Source organism: Cherax quadricarinatus, chromosome 7 (assembly GCF_038502225.1).
Source record: "Cherax quadricarinatus isolate ZL_2023a chromosome 7, ASM3850222v1, whole genome shotgun sequence".
In the NCBI taxonomy this organism is placed as follows: Eukaryota; Metazoa; Arthropoda; class Malacostraca; order Decapoda; family Parastacidae; genus Cherax; species Cherax quadricarinatus.
In genome coordinates, this window is record NC_091298.1 from 47907804 (window position 1) to 47928093 (window position 20290).

Below are 20290 nucleotides of genomic sequence, written 5' to 3' on the forward strand. Positions count from 1 at the left end.
GTTGAAAATTGCTAACAAAATGCAGAACACATGGGGATCGAACCTATGGCAGGAGAGTCCTAACTCACAGGCCAGTGTGTTAACCACTGGACCAGCTGGCTTTTATAGGCAACCCTATGACCCTTGTGGGTTTAGCGCTTACTTGTGATTATAAAAATAATAGCTCTCATAGGGAATGTACCTACAGTAGTTGGATGAATCTTATTTGCAAATGCATCTGTTCCAGTGGTGAGCACACTGGCCTGTAAGTTTTAGGACTCTTGCCATCGGTCAAGTACCACTTGTTCTATGATTTGTGGTATTCTGTATACTATTGATAGGCTCGTAGCAAGGGAGTTTAACTTGGATCTCATTAGATTGTATCGCGAAGCGCTTAGGATTTCTTCGCCTACATTTTACGCTTTATCATAGGATGATTGTTGTGAATGTTACTGAATAGCAAGGTTCCGGATGTGTCTCAGGTATATCCTCTGATGGGCCAAGTCCCCTCAAGGAAGGCTCCTTGATGTTGGTGAGGGGCTCTTGATTTAGGGAATTGGATCTGTGCTCCAGTTCCCCGAATTAAGCCTGAATGCCTTCCACATCCCCCCCCCCCAGGCGCTGTATAATCTTCCGGGTTTAGCGCTTCCCCCTTGATTATAATAATAATAATAATAATGATGGGCCAAGTGGTCCAGCAGATTTTAGCAGTACTTTAGATTTCTGTGGAAGACTATCCCCTCAAGGAAGGTTCCTTGATGTTGGTGAGGGGCTCTTGATTTAGGGAATTGGATCTGTGCTCCAGTTCCCCGAATTAAGCCTGAATGCCTTCCACATATCCCCCCCCCAGGTGCTGTATAATCCTCCGGGTTTAGCGCTTCCCCCTTGATTATAATAATAATAATAATGTGGAAGACTATATGTGAGTGGCTCAAGCGGGAGGTGGCGATATTACCCATGAGAAGGGAGAGGGGGATTATCATGAGATTTACGGAGGCGGACGTTGTGTATATGTTCAGCTGTATAGCCCTTGTGGCTTAGCGCTTCTTTTTTGATTATAATAATAATGTGTATATGTTCAGCGGTTAGTGGCTCATGTGGGAATCTTTCAGACTGAATTCCCCCTCAAGGGAGGTTCCTTGACGCTGGCGAGGGGCTGATCTAGGGAATTGGATCTGTGCTCCAGTTCCCTGAATGTAGCCTGAATACCTTCCATTCTCCCCCCCCCCACATGCGCTATATAATCCTACGGGTTTAGCGCTCCCCCATGATTATAATTGCTGAATTATAATCCAGACCGATTGTATGAGGGCCAGTGTGTTTTACCTAGGCACTGTATGACCATTATGAGTTTAGTGCTTGGATATATAACATTACTATTGCCTTTTGTGTTAAATTTTAAACGAATAGCTCTCTCTCTCTCTCTCCGCTGTATAGCCCTTGTGGCTTAGCGCTTCTTTTTGATTATAATAATTCTCTCTCTCTCTCTCTCTCTCTCTCTCTCTCTCTCTCTCTCTCTCTCTCTCTCTCTCTCTCTCTCTCTCTCAAGGAAACAAATAAATAAAACTTCAAAACACATGTAATTTGAATCTATTTATTGTCAGTATAAAAGTAAAGTATTTCATATTTGATATTCACTTGAGAATTAAAAAAAAAAAGTGCAACATGATTTTTACACAACTGAATTTTCTGTATCTTCATGGTGTAAAACTGACACATTGTTCCAACAAACTTAGTTTATTCCACTGAATTAACCAGGGGTGAAACAGCAAATTCTTAAGATCTATTTATGCCCGTGTCTCAAGTTGGCACCTTTTGTTTACAAACCAAGATACACTATAGTCTCCACAATGTTAAAATAGCGGAAGAATTACATTGCAATTCCCTTGAAGAGGGAAGGGGAGATGCTTCATGCAGGTGAAGGGAATAAGAGCTACCCTCCCCTTCCTCGGATCAAATATGATTACCCCCCCCCCATTCCTAGGCGCTGCATTACTTTTACGAGTTTAGCGCTTTACCGTGAATAATGTAACAATTGCATTGTAATTAATAAATAAACGACACTGGTGTATTCAGTTTCAGAATAATACTGAATTAAACCAGTGAGTTATGGAGGAATATCACAGTATTTTGATTCTTCAAATATAAATTCCTACATGTATTGAAAAAGTAATTATATTCGGGTGTTTGTATTTATATGGATTTACCTATTCCAACTGACTTTGAAACATGTAACAGCCGAATGATGGACGAAACTTCTTTCCTCACTGGATTTATGGTAGTGACTCAAGACTTATGAATGGACTCAATTTGAAATACTGTTCTAGTCCATGCAGTGTGAGTGGGCAACCTGCAGTGTGAGTGGGCAACCTGCAGTGTGAGTGGGAAACCTGCAGTGTGAGTTTGAAACCTGCAGTGTGAGTGGGAAACCTGCAGTGCGAGTGGGCAACCTGCAGTGTGAGTGGGAAACCTGCAGTGTGAGTGAGCAACCTGCAGTGGGAGTGGGCAACCTGCAGTGTGTGGGTAACGTGCAGTGTGAGTGGGCAACCTTCAGTTTGAGTGGGCAACCTGGAGTGTGAGTGGGCAACCTGGAATGTGAGTGGGCATCCTGGAATGTGAGTGGGCAACCTGGAGTGTGAGTGGGCAATCTGCAGTGTGAGTGGGCAACCTGCAGTGTGTGTGGGTAACCTATTCTTACTGGGGATTTAGTCCCCAAACAAAATGTGTGCATACCAGATTCATAAAGTCAATCATTACCAGTTATTTAAGCTATTACTGTATACAGTACTTACTGTTTTGTATGGGAAATATTTCGAAGTCATGCATAAAATACATTTGCAATACATAGTATTTATATTCAACTAATACATCCATCATTAACAAATTATATATACGTATATATATATATATATATATATATATATATATATATATATATATATATATATATATATATATATATATATATATATATATATATATACACACACATAACACGAGATAAAATTATGTTATTTAAACTTTTAGTTAACAAAAAATTAGTTAACAAAAAAATTAATAATTTTTTGTACAGTAACTCCCCACTTAGCAACCATTCTTCAGGAACAAGTTTACTTACCAACCAACCCCCCCCTCCTACCCACCCCACTTGTGATGGCTTGTACTACATGTGGCTGCTACTGTCCAGCTGTGTATATACAGCTAGAGACATATATCTTGACCAAACTCTCAATTCTTTCCCTTCATGAGTGTCTTCAAGCTGGTGAACTGCACCATCTTAGATTTAATATTTATATAGCCTGAATATCTCCCCCCCCCACCCTTATACACTATAGTAACTACAACACCACCGCAGGTAAACATCTTTGGTAAGTACACCATTTTTTTTTTAATTTCATTGTTAAAATATTTTAGTAGGAAAAATATACAGGAAATTATTTTCAGGGACTACATCTCCAATTTTAACCTGCGTGATTATGGGGTCCACTTAGCATAAAAATGAATTGTGAAGCACCCTTTGCAGAAACGTTTTATTAGGACAACGTTTCGCTCAGCGCAGACACATAGGGTTATAATTATAACCTTAATTTTTAATATGGTGGACTGTTAAGCCGGTGGAAGGCCTCGGTTAGATGACCAAAAACTCCAGTGGTGGGTATGGAAAATTTTTGATGTAATTTTCCCAAATTTATATTGTACAAATTTTTATAATGCAAATGAGCAGAAAAATTATACTAATTTGACCTTTCGAAATTTGGTGTTGTGGGGAAGTGTGTTGCAAGTACAGCCGGGGGGGGGGGTGACAGTCACCATTATTGGTAAATGTGTTGACGTGTGTTCCAAGTAACTGGCTAATTAAATCACGCTTCATCGAGGACAAATTGTGGTGAACCGGCCTAAGATGAACAGCAAATAATGCGGTGATACACTACATTTAGAACTGGGATGAAAATAGTGAAGAAACCACTACAATTGAGTGGATTCAGTGTGAAATAGGAGGACGCCAGACTGGAATAAATTGTGGGACCGTATGCAAATTTAGCGTCCCATTTCCGATGGTTCCGGAGGTTAAATGGGACTCGTACCTCACAAATAGGAGCAAAGCAAATCGGAATTATCGTCTTGCTGAAGTTGTAATGACAGATTTGGCAGGACTTCGAAATTAGACGAAGGGGAAGATAAAGGATGACATCTCGCACCCACAGGTAAGTAATGTCTTTTTATATAGAATTATCTAGCCAGTTTAATTTCTATGTAATTAGAGATGTATTGTGGGTGTTTCTGTGGCATACAGGTGACCCCTAGAGACAATTTTGTTAAGTGGTAATATTAAGTACCATTATTTTCATAATATCGCAATTGCACCTCAAATTGTATTATTTTATTGTAATATGTGAAATGACTGTTGTACTGTGTACCTTATTTCCTTTAATCAGTCAAAATTCCCATACAGTCCACACAATTTTTGAATGTAAATGTTAGCACCAGAATTGCTGGTAGTGTTTCTTAAATCTTTATGGTAATATTTTAGGTCTCGGGGAGGTGTAAGTGGGTAGTGGGTATCGGCGGGAGAGAGACTCCTTGCAACTAGTATAATTTATTTCTCACAGCGGGTCATCATATAACTAAGACCCGCGTCAGGAAACACTTGGTTCCTGATGAATCTTACCTAACTTAACCTAGCTCCGTGTAAAGCCTTGTAAAATCATGACTTGTTATAATGCTGTAACACAGAAACTGTCCCAATTCAGCTTGCTCTACAACGTATTGTGTCATTGCTATTGTTGGCAACAGGGCATTTGGACTCAAAACAATGACTTAGAACTACTTGTGATCTTAAAAGCGGGATTACTGTACTGTAAACTTAACGTCACGAAAAGTCATATATACATTTATATAAAAGAAATAATCACATTGTCACTTACATGAAAACGTACAGTCTTTTGAAATCTTTCAATACAATTAATTGATCTTTGAACTATATGAGTTTGGCGCTTGTTTAAGATATAATTTCAAAAAATGTAACATAGGAAATTAGCAAAATGTGCCAAATATGAGATTCTAAATATTTAACCCTTAATACGATACCTGTTACATAAAGTATTTTATAAATTCTTAATATACCCAGTAAAAATGCATGTTTTAACTTAAGTTATACAATACATCTCGTTGGATTGCATGTATCTTCAAGGTATGCATACAGTAATACTGACTTTTATGTGCATAATTTTTTTTTATTTACCAATGGCAAGTCAAAAACAGAGCTTAATGTTATTTTTTTATTAATGACGGTTACTCCAATTTGTGACTTTACTTACGAAGAAAGAGCTTATTCTAATAACGTAAGCATTGTATTATAATCTGGATATGGAAGAGATGTGTGTGTGTATTTCGTTTAAGAATGTGTTACATTAAACCAGCGGAGTATATTCTACAAGATTATCACAGTATTTTGATTCTTTAAATAATCACAGATGAAAAAGTCTTTTCATTTGAATGTTTGATTACATGTGAATTTTTCCAATATATCTGGTTTACATGTGCCTGCAGTCCATTCAGGCAAATGAATGAATGACATATATATATATATATATATATATATATATATATATATATATATATATATATATATATATATTATTCATATCACATGGCGTTTACAAAGTGGCATCAGACCCATGAATAGGTTAGTAATGTACACTGAGTAACTTGCATTTGTTGGGGATTTTGTCTATATCGAAAACACAGTTATGTATAAGTTGTTCACCTTATCAACATTTTCCAATATTTTCAGTTAATATACTGATTGGTTTATATAAAAGTCGTTAAAAGCTACTAAAAATACATTTGCAACATATATATAGTTTTGTACAGTATATAAAACATTAACAATATCTTGAGTACTATATGGAGGATAAAATTGTTCAATTTTTTTTTTTAAGATCAAAATGAAGAGTTTAGCTACACATTTGATCACGAGTCATCATACGGCGCCTCGAATAAATAAATACATTTCACGTACACAAGTTATGATTTCTTTTGCAAGCGTTTAATTTTAGAATTAGAAAAATCTTAGAAATTGTTTATAAATTAGGAGATTCGTACTTTCCCTCATGACTTAATACTTAACCTAGTGAAACGTCGCCTAATTTTATCACAATACACTATTACATCATAATATAAAATATAACGTTAATGCTGCCACAGTAATTTCGTTGATAAGACTTCAGCTGTCTGTGAGGAGGCTAACAAGCTTATGAAGTCTTAGTATAAAAACTTGACAGCATCCATAGACTTAATCTACTATGACAACCTTTGGGGATAACAGTTATGTTGTAGTTTATAACACTGACAACATAATCACACTAAGACCATCACAAAAAAATTAGTATTATTTGTTCTCATTTTGACTAATGATAGTTGCACTATGAGGAACTACTAGAATACTGTACAGTGTATGACAATATATTACTCAATAGATAACCAACAATTATATACAAGTATATTCTCTTGTCAATATTTGTACAATTGTCTCCTATTGTATTATCCTCTACTAGCAACCATTTCTATCTTGAAGTTCATGCTCTTCACACTACACTGTCGTCGCAATATTACAATAATAATAACATACATATGTCAGAGGCCTTAATAAGTTAAGTTTAATAGTTATGTGAAAACTTGTAGTAGTAATACCATTTTGCATTACTGCATCACAATTGTCACCTGGAAAACTGGACGTAGTCTGGAATTTATACCCTTATGTGATGACCTGGAATATACACCGAGATGTGTATCTCATTCTGCATACCAAATGAGTTTCCTTTAATCCTTTAGATATTAAAGTATGTTTCGTTAGTGTACAGGAGATACACAGCTTAAATTATCTAGAATTGATAGGCTTCATACCTAGCTAGATAAACTAAACTACGTTTGTAAATAATGCCTCAATTATTGCAAAAAAAAAGAATCTTGAGTGATTTTATAAGCTGGTCAGTCATTAAGTGACGTCATCCCAACTACTAAACTTAATTATGGTGTATTTCACTCACAAAACATACATGGATATTTTAAAAAAAGTTTAATTTCATAAGATTCTGAAGACATTTATTTATGAAAACATTTCTATGTTGATTTAATTTAGAAAGAGAGTTCAACCATTTTTTTTTTTAATCCGTCGGTCGTTTCCCACCGTGGCAGGGTGACTCCCCCCCCCCCCCCAAAAAAAAAAAAAAAAAAAAAAAAAAAACACTTTCACCATTATTCATACATAATCACTGTCTTTAAACAATTGTAGTTTTTAACAGTTTTACTAGACGAATTACTAATACCGAAACATCTAATCAGTCATCCTTCAAAGCATCGGTTGAGAGCTGGTTAAACTGGTGGATGTATATTGTAAACGTGTGTTGGTTTCTTAGATTAAAAACCTTTCGACTACTCATGTTGTTATATCTGCAGTTCACCTGTACATCACTACATCAAAAATACTCTAGTCCCTAAAAGAGGAATTAATTTAAACTCGGTGTATATATCGATATCTACACCCCTCAGTGTATATACACTTCTGCTCTGTAAATATACATCAAGCAAAATGCATCCCTCGCAATATATATCTTGTATACTCATGAAATAAATACCTTGAACAAATATAAGCTATTTTGTTGTATCTACTGATCGATATTGTAGGTAAATAAAATATTTCTCACGTTCTTTGACTCGCTGAAAAAGTACCGTAGCACTATGCTACCGAACCAGTGAAATGATACAGAAAATTTCTAATGTACAGACATCCTTACACATATTAGAGAAAACTTAACATCAACCAGCCAGTAAAGCACGATACTCTGCTACCAGTAATGCATAGGGATACCAGGAACTTTGCTGAAATTGGTCATGAGGATGACACAACACTGCAATAAATTTTCATTTAACCCACAAATTCGAGATGCTGCTGGACGACGTTTCAGTCCACCTCGAATCATAATGAAGCCACGACTTTATAATAGCTCACGACTTAACGAAACTCGTCTGGCTTTATTTCTAGTTTGTAGGTTATGAATTGTTGCAGCCACGGTTTTGTGACTTGTATACTTTCTAATAATGCACCATCACGCTACACTAAAATAGATTACTACCGTACATGAAGCCTTTAAATGAAGATAGTTTTATGATGTGTAAAATAAAAACATTTAAAAGAAGACTAAGAGAGAGAGGGGGGAACAATAATTGTATGTCATTATACAGTACAGTACTTAGAAAGGTTAGGATAGATCATAAATACAGCTTTATTAAACATGTTGCTTGTTTTACTAATGGTTTAAGTTCAAAGTAGATGTGGGTTTCATGTACCAGCCTTCAGTTTATACGAGTAATACTGAAATAATGTATATCATTATCTCTTTGAGTTTCTGATACCTCACTAATACTGTATTACCATAACGCCTCACTATAGAAAAAAAATGAAAAGGGTTTATTAGGATTATTAGCCCTAGAGTATTAATAACTCAGGATAACCCAAGAAAGACAAGCAGTGCGCTTAGTCCATTGGGTCCTTAAAACCCGTATGTGATCCACAGCTATTTTGGTCTCTAGCAAATTGTTAAATTTAAGTGTAATTGCTAGGTCTAAGCTTAACGTTTTGGCCATGGCACGGTTACTTCATATTATGCTACATTACATAGTGTGCACTAGATCCATGAAATTGGAGCTACTCTCCCATTTAAGTGCTTCCCATGAATATAATAATATATAATAATCCATATACCATATTGTTTGAAGGAATATAATGTAAATGATGGCCTTAAAATTATTGATTTTTAACACATCGTCCATTTCTCAGCAAAGCAATTTAACTCAGAGAACTCACATTTACCATCATTGGATTCATAGATCTCATTCCAGAAATGTACGGATATCACAGTGCAATAACAAGGAATCTCAGTATCTCCACCCATCTCAGAGTGCATGCACTCTTCTTCCCACCTCAACAATCGGGTTTCTCTGCACAGTTATATCGTATATAATACATATATTATTTGCCTCCATTAGGTCTATTCTAACATGCTCGCATATGTCTACTGGATGTTTAAGCTCTGATCACTCGTGAACTATACTCTCCTTCCACCGTTACGTCACTTACCGTCCATTCTACATATAAACAACCTCTTAGTCAACTTATTTTGTCTCGACCTTTATACACGGCTATTAAAATCGCAATACTGTAACTCCTCTTTTGTTCCTTGAATTTACCTGCAATACCAATTATTGTCTTCACTTCGTATTCTTTGAGTTATACTCACATCATTGATTTCCACTGCCTCCAATAAATTATTATATTCTTTAACTTCGTATAATTTCTCTGATTATTAATCAACTGTAATTTATATTATAAGCCATATATTTGTTACTTGCCTTCTTCATAAGATAGTGAGGAATAAATTTGTATATAAATTTTACAAGATGTTAATAGGCTTGTGTATATGTTTAAGCGAATAACCAATATATTTTAATATTCTGTGCCTGAGGATCACTTTTCACACTATTTACGTAAACTTCTGCGGAAGCATTATATATTGAATCTGTTTTCAATAAAAGCGGGATAAAATGAGCTAATGACTCGTGGCTATATTATCCCTTTACAATACATTAATTACTGTTTTCGTTTTCCCGTGTTTATAGTACTCTTTTATCAATATTATCTATTGTGGCAGATCAACTACCTTTTTAATTTCTGAGTTTAAATGTACAGCACCAGCAGCGTTGAATTAAAATAGTTTTATGCCTACCAGACTCAGGAGAAAAAATATTTTAAATAATTTTTGTTATTGTTTTTGCTCGGCTTAGTGAATTATCAGACAAACATGAATTATAATATCAAGCTCTTTTAAGTCAAATAAGTTTTTACCTGGGATCGCAAAGTACTGGAGTAATAAAAAAATAATGTAACACTGAATATAAGGGCGAGATGTTGAGAGAATGGCATCAAAGATACATGCCAGGTAAGCTTATATAAAGACAACATTTCGCAGAAAAGACGCAAATTATCCATGTAATTACATAAGGATTGCTATTACTTTATCCGTACACAAACGGGTTTACCGCTTCCTTTTTAATATGAATACAGATTATTCGACCACATTAATGTCTTGATAATTCTTATTAAAATGGAAATATTTCATCACTATAATAACTGCTTAATGTTTCCTATGCTGTTATATTGTGCCAATAGATGTTACAAATCTAAACATTTGTATCTAGAGAATGAGAAAGTCAGTTAAAAAAAAAGGAGGGGGGGGGGGGTTCACATAGTGATATGCTAATGCTGCTGAAAAATCTTCGGTACTGTAATGTTTTCAGTCCGATGAAGTTTTTGTTAATTCCTTGAAATCAGTTTCAATCGTATTCTTATTCCCCGGAGCCACAGCAGTATTTGAGCATCAGTGAAAAACAGCTGTACACATTTTTCATAATATGATCTCTAGGCTCTTTATGCGTGTCTTATCTCACTGTCTCGTGCCAGTTATGTTCTCCTGTAGTTACTACTTTTATGACTTCACATTTAAACTAATTTCATGACCTAGCAAAATAGTGATAAACTGTTTCAACAGCAACTGATAAAAAAATAGCCAAAAAGGGAAATAGAACGAAATTCCCTAAATATTTAATCAGCATACTATTGTAATTAATAAGTTCTGTTGAAAAACAGTAGCACTGTTGTAAAAATATTTGAGGCTGATATCCCTTGCTTTTACTACAGGTAATTACGCAAGTATCTGAATTGTACAAGAACAATCTGCACAAAGATGATAATATGACTCATCTTCGAGAGTATTTCATTTTCTTTCAACTACAGGTTAAAAGGGGTAATATTTTGTGACTAAAAAAAATATAAGGCATATATAGTTAGTGCTGTATAAACTTCAACACTCAGTGTGAAAGGAAGAATACATAGGGATCACTATCAGATCTCAGCTCCTCCTGTAAGTAGTGATTCTATGGGCAACCACGGCCAGCCAGTTTACCTTTTTTAAATAATAAAATTATCTTTGATAAGATAAAAGCTTAACAAAACACTGAGGGGATATTATGTATAAATGCGTGTGCATGCATGCGTATGTGTGTTGGTTGTCTTTCATGCTTCAGATGCCTGTAGTGAAGAATGCAGCTGCTTTTATTTTGTTTTCTAATTTACCAATTAAATATAGTTAAAATATTCTACTACATAAAATTTTAAAATAGCTTTGCTATTATTTTAAGGGAATTTGTTTTGCCTGAAACGAATAAACCTTTTTTTAATGCAAATTCACTTGCAAATGTTTTTATTCTCACTACACATATATCCAAATATGTGTGTGGAAAAAATAACACTGGTGGTCAAAACAATGATACATTCAGCTTGTATAACTTCTGCCAACAGAAATTATTCACTTACAGTGAAGCGTAAATGCAGTATAGCACTATAATACCTCAGGGAATGTATCCAGCTACTAGTACCATAAATAAAATTATGGAAGAGCAGATATGTCTAAGGATAATTCCATCTGGTGAGGTACATAGTAAACCTTGTATAGGATACTACTAGAACCCAGAGGTTCTAAGACCTACTACATGAAGATAAGCACTTACTGGCTGCCGTGGTTGCCAGCTTCAAAATGTTGTCATGCCATGGTTGGATCTGTTTTCTTTTGTTCCTCCTCTTCCTCTTCCTCTTCCTCTTCCTCTATTTGACTGTCTTTTTCACCCTCGGTGTCAGTCTCTTCAGCATCTGAGGAGTTATAAAATACTGCCTGTAAAGTTTCTTCAAGTTCATCTTCTTCTTTTTGGCTGAGTCGACGAATTGGTGTACGCAGTTTGATGTGCTTGGGTGGTGGTTTGTAGAGAGAAGCTTTCAGGAGAGGTGCAAATTCCCTATGATCCATGGAGGTGATACTCGATGGAAGAGAGCCCATTGGAGAGTTTGATGGAGAGCTAATGTCATCTTGGATAGAGCTGTCGCTACTGTTGGAAGCTGCTGCTGCCACTTCATCCTCAATAGAATTAACAAGTGTGATCAAGTTGAGCACATCCCGAAGTGGGAGAGTCACTTCATTAGGCTGGCTCTCTATAATAGTCTGTGACTGAGCTGCTTTGCCTAAATTACCAGTTTCTACATTCAAGATACCAGACAAGGTTTTCGAGAACTCGTGCTCTTTTGGAGACTGGGCGATGAAGTTCCTAATAGATGGGACAGTCTCTGACCTGAGAATTACGTTGACGTCCAAGAGTTGGGATAAAGTGAGGGGAGGTACTAACTCATTCTGGGAATCACACGTGCCTGCAAAACATAATATACTGTCAAGATGATGTTACCAGGAATTTTATGTCCGTTGTATTTTATTTTAAACTTTTAGCATAATACCCAGCTCATGTCTTAATATTATACGAAAAAATTAAAATATGGTAGTTTATATATACTATTCTGTTTCTCCAAGGCTATGGGTCCCCCAATTTACCCTAGAGGTGGCACCCCCCCCCCTCTCTCTCTCTCTGTATATCCCCTCAAGGGAGGTTCCTAGACGCTGGTGACTGGCTCTTGATTTAGGGAATTGGATCTGTGCTATAGTCCATCCTCCCTTACAGGCGATGTATAACCCCTACAGGTTTAGCCCTCCCTCCATAATAATAACCAAGGGGTTTGGTTATAGGTAATACATATTTTAAGAAAAAGGGAATAAATAGGTATACAAGATACGATGTAGAACGTAATGACTGTAGTTTGTTGAACTACGTTTTGGTAAATAAAAGACTGTTGGGTAGAGATCAAGATGCACATCTTTATAGAGGGGCCACAGATATATCAGATCACTTTTTAGTTGTAGCTACAGTGAGAGTAAAAGATGCATGGGATACAAGGAAAATGAAAACAGCAAGTAAGAGAGAGGTGAAAGTTTATGAACTAAAGGAGAAGGCAGTTAGGGTAAGATATAAACAACTATTGGAGGATAGATGGGTAAATGAGAGTAAAGGCAATGGGGTTGAAGCTGTATGGGGTAGGTTTAAAAATGTAGTGTTAGTGTGTTCAGTAGAAGTTTGTGGTTACAGGAAAGTGGGTGTGGGAGGGAAGAAGAGCGATTGGTGGAATGATGTAAAGAGAGTAGTAAGATAGAAAAAAAATTAGCATTTGAAAGGTTTTTACAAAGTAGAAGTGATGCAAGGAGGGAGGAGTATATGGAGAGAAAAAGCTAGGTTAAGAGAGTGGTGAAACAATGTAAAAAGAGAACAAATGAGAGAGTGGGTGAGACGTTATTAACAAATTTTGTTAAAAATAAGAAAAAGTTTTGGAGTGAGATGAATAAGTTGAGGAAGCATAGGGAACGAATGGATTTGATAGTTAAAAATAGGAGAGGAGAGTTATTAAATAGAGAGCTAGAGGTATTGGGAAGATGGGGGAATATTTTGAGGAATTGTTAAATGATGATGAATATAGGGAAGCTGTGATTTCTTATACAAAACAAAAAGGAATATCATCTTGTAGGAGTGAAGAAGAGCCAGTTGTGACTGTGGGGAAAGTTCATGAGGCGATGGGTAGAATGAAAGGGGGTAAGGCAGCTGGGATTGATGGGATACAGATAAAAATGATAAAAGCAGGTGGGGATATAGTTTTGGAGGTGCTTTTATTCAATAAATGTATGGAAGAGGGTAAGGTATCTAGGGATTTGCAGAGAGCATGCATAGTTCCTTTGTATAAAGGCAAAGGGGACAAAAGTGAGTGCAAAAATTATAGGGGAATAAGTCTGTTGGTTAATGGAATTTAAGCAATTATCTCATATTGAAACCGCACTTTTATAAGACCAGATATTCAAATATTTCTCTGCCTTATGTGTTAACGTTTAACCTAGCACAAAAAAAATTACAGTAGGTATTACAGAGCGTGCAATATGCATCGTAGTTGAAAGTATTTAAATTCAGAGGTATTGTAAGTGTACCTTCAAAGGGGTGCCGTGATACCGGTGAAGCATTCTTGATGCAAGGAAGTGGAGCTACTCTCCCTTTCCTTGGATCAGACCTAATTACCTCCCTTTCTTCCAGTCGCTGTGTGGTCCCTACGGGTTTAGCTCTTTCCATGAATATACAACTAATTAAAAGGTTGTAACCTTCTTCAGTGTTGGGCATGAGGCTGGGCTTGCGAGACTTGGGTCGTGAGGGTCTCCTGTTGTCTAAGGCATCAACCACCTCCACCATGAGTGCCACCATACCAGTGTCAGTCCCTGATTCTGTCTTCTGCTGTCCCGTGCACACTCTCTCTGATACCACCTGTTAATAAACATGACATGATTAATATTTCATGTAAAATAATACCACCTGATATTCAACCTTTCCCCAGGTAAATGTTTAACATAGTTATGGAAATATTTGATATGTCAATTAAGAGAGACTTTATGTAAGCTTCAGTAAAGTTAAGTTTGATGTCTAGGATAGTTTTACAACTAAACATTAAAAAAAAAAAACTGTCATAAAGACATACATTTAACTAGAGAAGGGGATGATTTTTAGGTGATCCAGTTAATGCTTAATGACATGGAAAACATTTAAATTTTATAATTATTTAATATACACAATTTTTTTGTTAATTTGTTTAATTTGATAGTTTAATTATATTTTTTATGCAAGTACTGTATAGTATATATGTACATAATTTACAGTCGAGCAACAACACACATGCCGGATCAATGTACATTAATTACGTCCCCTTGAGCAGGGGGAATATAAACATGCATACACTGCTTCTCACTAAGTAACCACACCTCAGAATAATGTGTTTCTGTGCAGTCAACTTTTTGAGGTCTGGACGATGGTATTATCTTATTTTCTTGAGCCTGGCTCATAATGTGTCCCTTCAAGGACTGCCTTGATACTGCTGAAGTGCTCTTGATAAAAGGAATTTGCAGTTATTCTCCTGTGCTTCGGATTAAACTTGATTACCTCCTAGTTGAACAGGCGTGAAGCCGACGGGTATGGATATAAAGGCAATGTGCAAAATAAACCCATCCTTACTAATCCCTCAAAAAACATGAATACACGAAATCAAAACTCAATTTCAAAAATTAGAAAATAATGCACTGTAGATCTGCCAAAATTTTAATGCAAAACCTTTACACGTACATCTTTCAGCTTGTCAAACAGCTGCAAAAACGTGGAATATTTCTTATGAACTGAAATTCGTACAAAGTTCAAAAAATTAAACGTACAGTATCTTCCTTGGTAAAACTAAGATACAACATATACAAAAAACTTAGGCAGGATTCTCGAATTCTGACCACCTTTACACAGTATGTACTGACTCGGGTCTCTGTCAGCCTGTAACACATTGCTCATAGTGTTGCTCCAAGCCACTTGCATTGCGAAACTAAGGAGAATGAAAAGCAAGATACATGTTCAGCAGTGTACTAATAAAACATGTATAGAAGCATTCTGTAAAGCTTTCAACAGTCACATAAGCATAAAATCTTAAGCTGCATTCCATGAAATGCAATTTAGTCCACTGGTGTATATATATATATATATATATATATATATATATATATATATATATATATATATATATATATATATATATATATATATATATATAATGTCGTGCCGAATAGGCAGAACTTGGGGTCTTGGCTTAAATAGCAACGCTCGTCTTGCCATTTAGGACAAGTGAAAATTTGTGTATGCAATAATTTCGCCAAAATCATTGTAAACCTAACGAAAAAAATATATTTGATTGTGTTTGTTTAGTACTAAATTATTGTAAACGTATTTAAAATATATTTAGTTGGGTTAGGCTAAAATAAATTGCTCTTGTTATAATAAGGTTAGGTAAGTTTTCTAAGATTATTTTGGTGCAAAATTAAAAATCTTTACATTAACATTCATGAAAAAAATATATCTTTAAACGTATAAGAGAAAATTTCAGAAAGGACTTAATTTTAAAGGAGTTCTTGCTAATTGACCAGTTTTACATATTTGGCACGACATATATATATATATAATTTATATACCAAACTGCGACCAGCTGAGATTAGATTCTGCGACACATTCTCCCGCAATGTGAACGTTGTTGTCTCTTAAGGTTTGAGAATGTGTCGCAGGATCTAATCTCGGCTGGTCGAAGTTTGGTGTATATATATATATATATATATATATATATATATATATATATATATATATATATATATATATATATATATATATATATGCAATAAGATCACAGTAAACAGGTCATTTCAGAATATGCAAAACAACCACTCTGAAAGAATAGAGAAATTCCAAGCGCTTTCGTGACTACTCACATTATCAAGGAACTATGAAAGTAAAGCATCCAAGGAAGGTATATAAGGGGTCTGACTAACACCTCACTATCAGATCCCACAACGGTTAAACACCTGACGCGCGGCGACCCAACTGGATAGGTCCTTTGCACAACTCACCCACAAACTATTCTACCCAAGAAAATTTTAAAAATTATTATTTGTACAGTGTATTATTAAATTCTTCCCAAATTCTATTAATTATAAATGGATCTAATTTATATAAACCAAAGGAAATATTCATATTATTGTCAAAACTGCTTTTTATGAAACAAGATTCAATTATATTCCTGTCGACCATGGACTTGCTTGATACTACTTTCTCAACTTTTTGAAAATCAATTGGATGGTTAAAATCTCTTACATGAATAAATAGAGCATTGGAATCTTGTCCAGTTCTAATGCTATATTTATGTTGTTTTAATCTTAGTTCGAGATTTTTACCAGTTTGACCGTAATAAACTTTATCGCAAATTTTACAAGGAATCTTATAGACACATCCATCAGCATTTTGGGGGGAATTCTTTATCAAAAGTTTTTTTTACTGTATCAAGATTTTTGAATACAACTTTAATATTAAAAGTCTTAAGAAGAGAAGGCATATCAACCAAGTTTTCATGGTAAGGGAGAACCAACATATTTTTAGTTGAATAAGGCTGGTTGTCCCTTTTTGGATTGTAAAAAGTATTTCTATCAACTTTAAAAGATTTATCAATTACATTTCTTGGGTATTTTAAATCATTACCTATTTCATAAATTTTGGATATTTCCTCATCTATGAACTCAGGACTACAAATTCGTAAAGCTCTCAAAAACATTGATGAGAAAACAGACAGTTTGACTCTATCTTGATGCGAAGAATAATAGTGGACATAGGAACAGTTATTTGTAGGTTTTCTGTAAAAAAAATTTTCTGTAAATAACTGTTCCTATGTCCACTATTATTCTTCGCTTCAAGATAGAGTCAAACTGTCTGTTTTCTCATCAATGTTTTTGAGAGCTTTACGAATTTGTAGTCCTGAGTTCATAGATGAGGAAATATCCAAAATTTATGAAATAGGTTCGTTTGGATTTTTAACCCCGGAGGGTTAGCCACCCAGGATAACCCAAGAAAGTCAGTGCGTCATCAAGGACTGTCTAACTTATTTCCATTGGGGTCCTTAATCTTGTCCCCCAGGATGCGACCCACACCAGTCGACTAACACCCAGGTACCTATTTGCTGCTAGGTGAACAGGACAACAGGTGTAAGGAAACGTGTCGAAATGTTTCCACCCGCCGGGAATCGAACCCGGGCCCTCCGTGTGTGAAGCGGGAGCTTTAGCCACCAGGCCACCGGGCCACGAAAGCGCTTGGAATTTCTCTATTCTTTCAGAGTGGTTGTTTTGCATATATATATATATATATATATATATATATATATATATATATATATATATATATATATATATATATATATATATAAACGGTGGAATTCCGTCTCTCAATCCGTGTTCAGTCAGTCCTGAGATCTTCAACCTACTGCTCTACCACTGTCTGTACACAGAGTGAAAAGTAGTGCCCCAACTAAGAAATACTTCTCACCAGTGATGCTCGTGTCAAGTCACTGCTGCGACTATAAATACAGGTTGCCACACTCAACAGTTAACAAACATCCTGGTCGAAGGAACCGAAACTACCCTGTCTTAAATCAAATCTGATATACTCCCATTTTCCAGGCACTGTATGGCCTATACAGGGTTACCTCTTCCCAATAAATGTAATAATATTACCTGCAAAATGCTTCATCAATGAACTTCATATACATTGCGAATACAAAAACTGTATATGCGTTGAATTCGAATAAATATGTGAACTTGGAACATGTGTATTTATTAAATTACCCCCGATTATCGGCGAGTTCTGTTATCGGCCAACTCGGTTACCAGCCGGTTTTTTGGCGCTGGTTATCGGCCATTTTGGGACGCGTCCGTCCACCGGCTGGGGCCGCTTGCTCATTAGTTTGGCTTTGTCTTTCGGTGGCTGAGGAAGCTTCTGCTCATACATCCAAACATTCCGCTTGTTTTTCATTTTTTTTTTTTTTTTTTTTTTTTTTTTTTTTTTTTTTTTTTTTTTTTTTTTTTTTTTTTTTTTTTTTTTTTTCCAGCGCAAATGAGAAATAAGTAACCATGGCTCCAAAAAAGTTCCTGTGATAAAGAAAGTGAGAAACACCATGGAATTTAAGCGTGAAGTGATGGAAAAGTTTGAGAGTGGTATGAAGGTGGTGGAACTTGCCAGGATGTACAGCAAGAATAAATCAACAAATCAAAGATGCTAATGCAGCAAAAGGAGTAACTTTTCTAACTAAAGGCCACCAATAATTGAAGAGATGGAAAGCTATTATTGTTGATTAAGGAAAAAGAATTAGTGGGAAACAGTATTGTTTACCTGGAGAGAGTTCCGGGGGTCAACGCCCCCGCGGCCCGGTCTGTGACCAGGCCTCCTGGTGGATCAGAGCCTGATCAACCAGGCTATTATTTGTAAGAAGGCAAGGCAGTTGCATGAGGATCTTGCAAGTGCTGCAGTTTGTGAATTTATGGCCAGCAAAGGATGGTTTGATAGATTTAAGAAGTGTAGTGGCATGCAGTGTTGTAAGGCATGATGAGGCAGCAAGTTCTGACATGTGCGGCTGAGAAATTCGTGCAGGAATTCCAGGGGTACATAAAGGCTGAAGGATTCAAATCCCAACAAGTGTTCATTTGTGATGAAACAGGCCTGTTTTGGAAGAAAATGCCAAACAGGACTTACATTACCCAGGAGGAAAAGGCACTGCCAGGACACAAGCCTATGAAAGACAGGCTTACTCTTTTGTTGTGTGGTAATGCTAGTGGGGATTTCAAAGTGAAGCCTTTACTCCTGTATCCCTTAGAAAATCCCAGAGTGCTCAAGAAAAACTATGTCAAGAAGAATAGATTGTGTGTGATGAAAAAAAGCTAATCATAAGGCATGGGTCACAAGGCAAATTTTCAAAGAGTGGGTTAATGATGTGTTTGGCCCAAGTGTGAGGAAATACCTCCTGGAAAAGAAATTGCCTCCTGGTACTGGACAGTGCTCCTGCACATCCTCCAGACTTGGAAGACCAAGTGTTTAGGGACTTCAATTTTATAAAAGTGAAGTTCTTGCCTCCTAACACCACTCCTCTCCTCCAGCCCATGGACCAGCAAGTCATTTCTAACTTCAAAAAACTCTGCACAAAAGCAGTGTTTCAAAAGTGCTTTGAAGTTACCTTGGACACTCAGTTGACCCTAAGAGAGTTCTGGAGGAATCACTTCACTATCCTCCATTGCATAAGCCTTATAGGTAAGGCTTGGGAGGAAGTGACTTCCAGGACTTTGAACTCTGCTTGGAGAAAACTGTGGCCAGATTGTGTCCAAGAGAGGGATTTTGAAGGGTTTGAGGCTGACCCTGCCGAGCCTGTGGACTCTATTATGGCACTGGGGAAGTCCCTGGGGTTGGAGGTGAGTGGCGAGGATGTGGAAGAGTTGGTGAAGGACCACAGTGAAGAGCTAACCACTGAAGAGCTGCAAGAGCTTCAACTTGAACAGCAACAGACTGCAGCTGAGGAACTTGCTTCAGAGGAGGAGGAAGAGGGAGTGAAGGAGGTGCCTTCTTCACAGATTAAAAAGGTGTGTGCAATGTGGACTAGGGTGCTAGCTTTTGTAGAGAAACACCACCCTGTCAAAGCTGAAACAAGCCATATCTGCAACATGTTTAGTGACAAAACCCTGTCCCACTTCAGGGAAATCTTAGAAACGCCAGAAACAGAACATTCTGGACAGTTATTTTGTGAGACAGGGGTCCAGTGACTCTCAAGCTGGTCCTAGTGGCATTAAAAGACAAAGAAAGAAGTAACCCCAGAGAAGGCTTTGCTACCTAAAGTCTTTATGGAGGGGGATTTCCCTTCCAAACACTAATTCCTCCCTCTTTCCTCTTCCCTATT

General features: G+C 36.4%; 1 protein-coding gene across 1 annotated transcript in view; it reads right to left on the minus strand.

The window, feature by feature from the left end:
- Positions 1 to 1557: 1557 nt before the first annotated feature.
- Positions 1558 to 20290, minus strand: part of LOC128687039 (uncharacterized) — a gene marked incomplete in the record, with an annotated part of 426297 nt that continues 407564 nt past the window's right edge. The window contains 2 exon segments of the mRNA XM_070082417.1: positions 1558 to 12292; positions 14112 to 14271. Coding sequence (XP_069938518.1) covers positions 11637 to 12292; positions 14112 to 14271 — 816 coding nt within the window.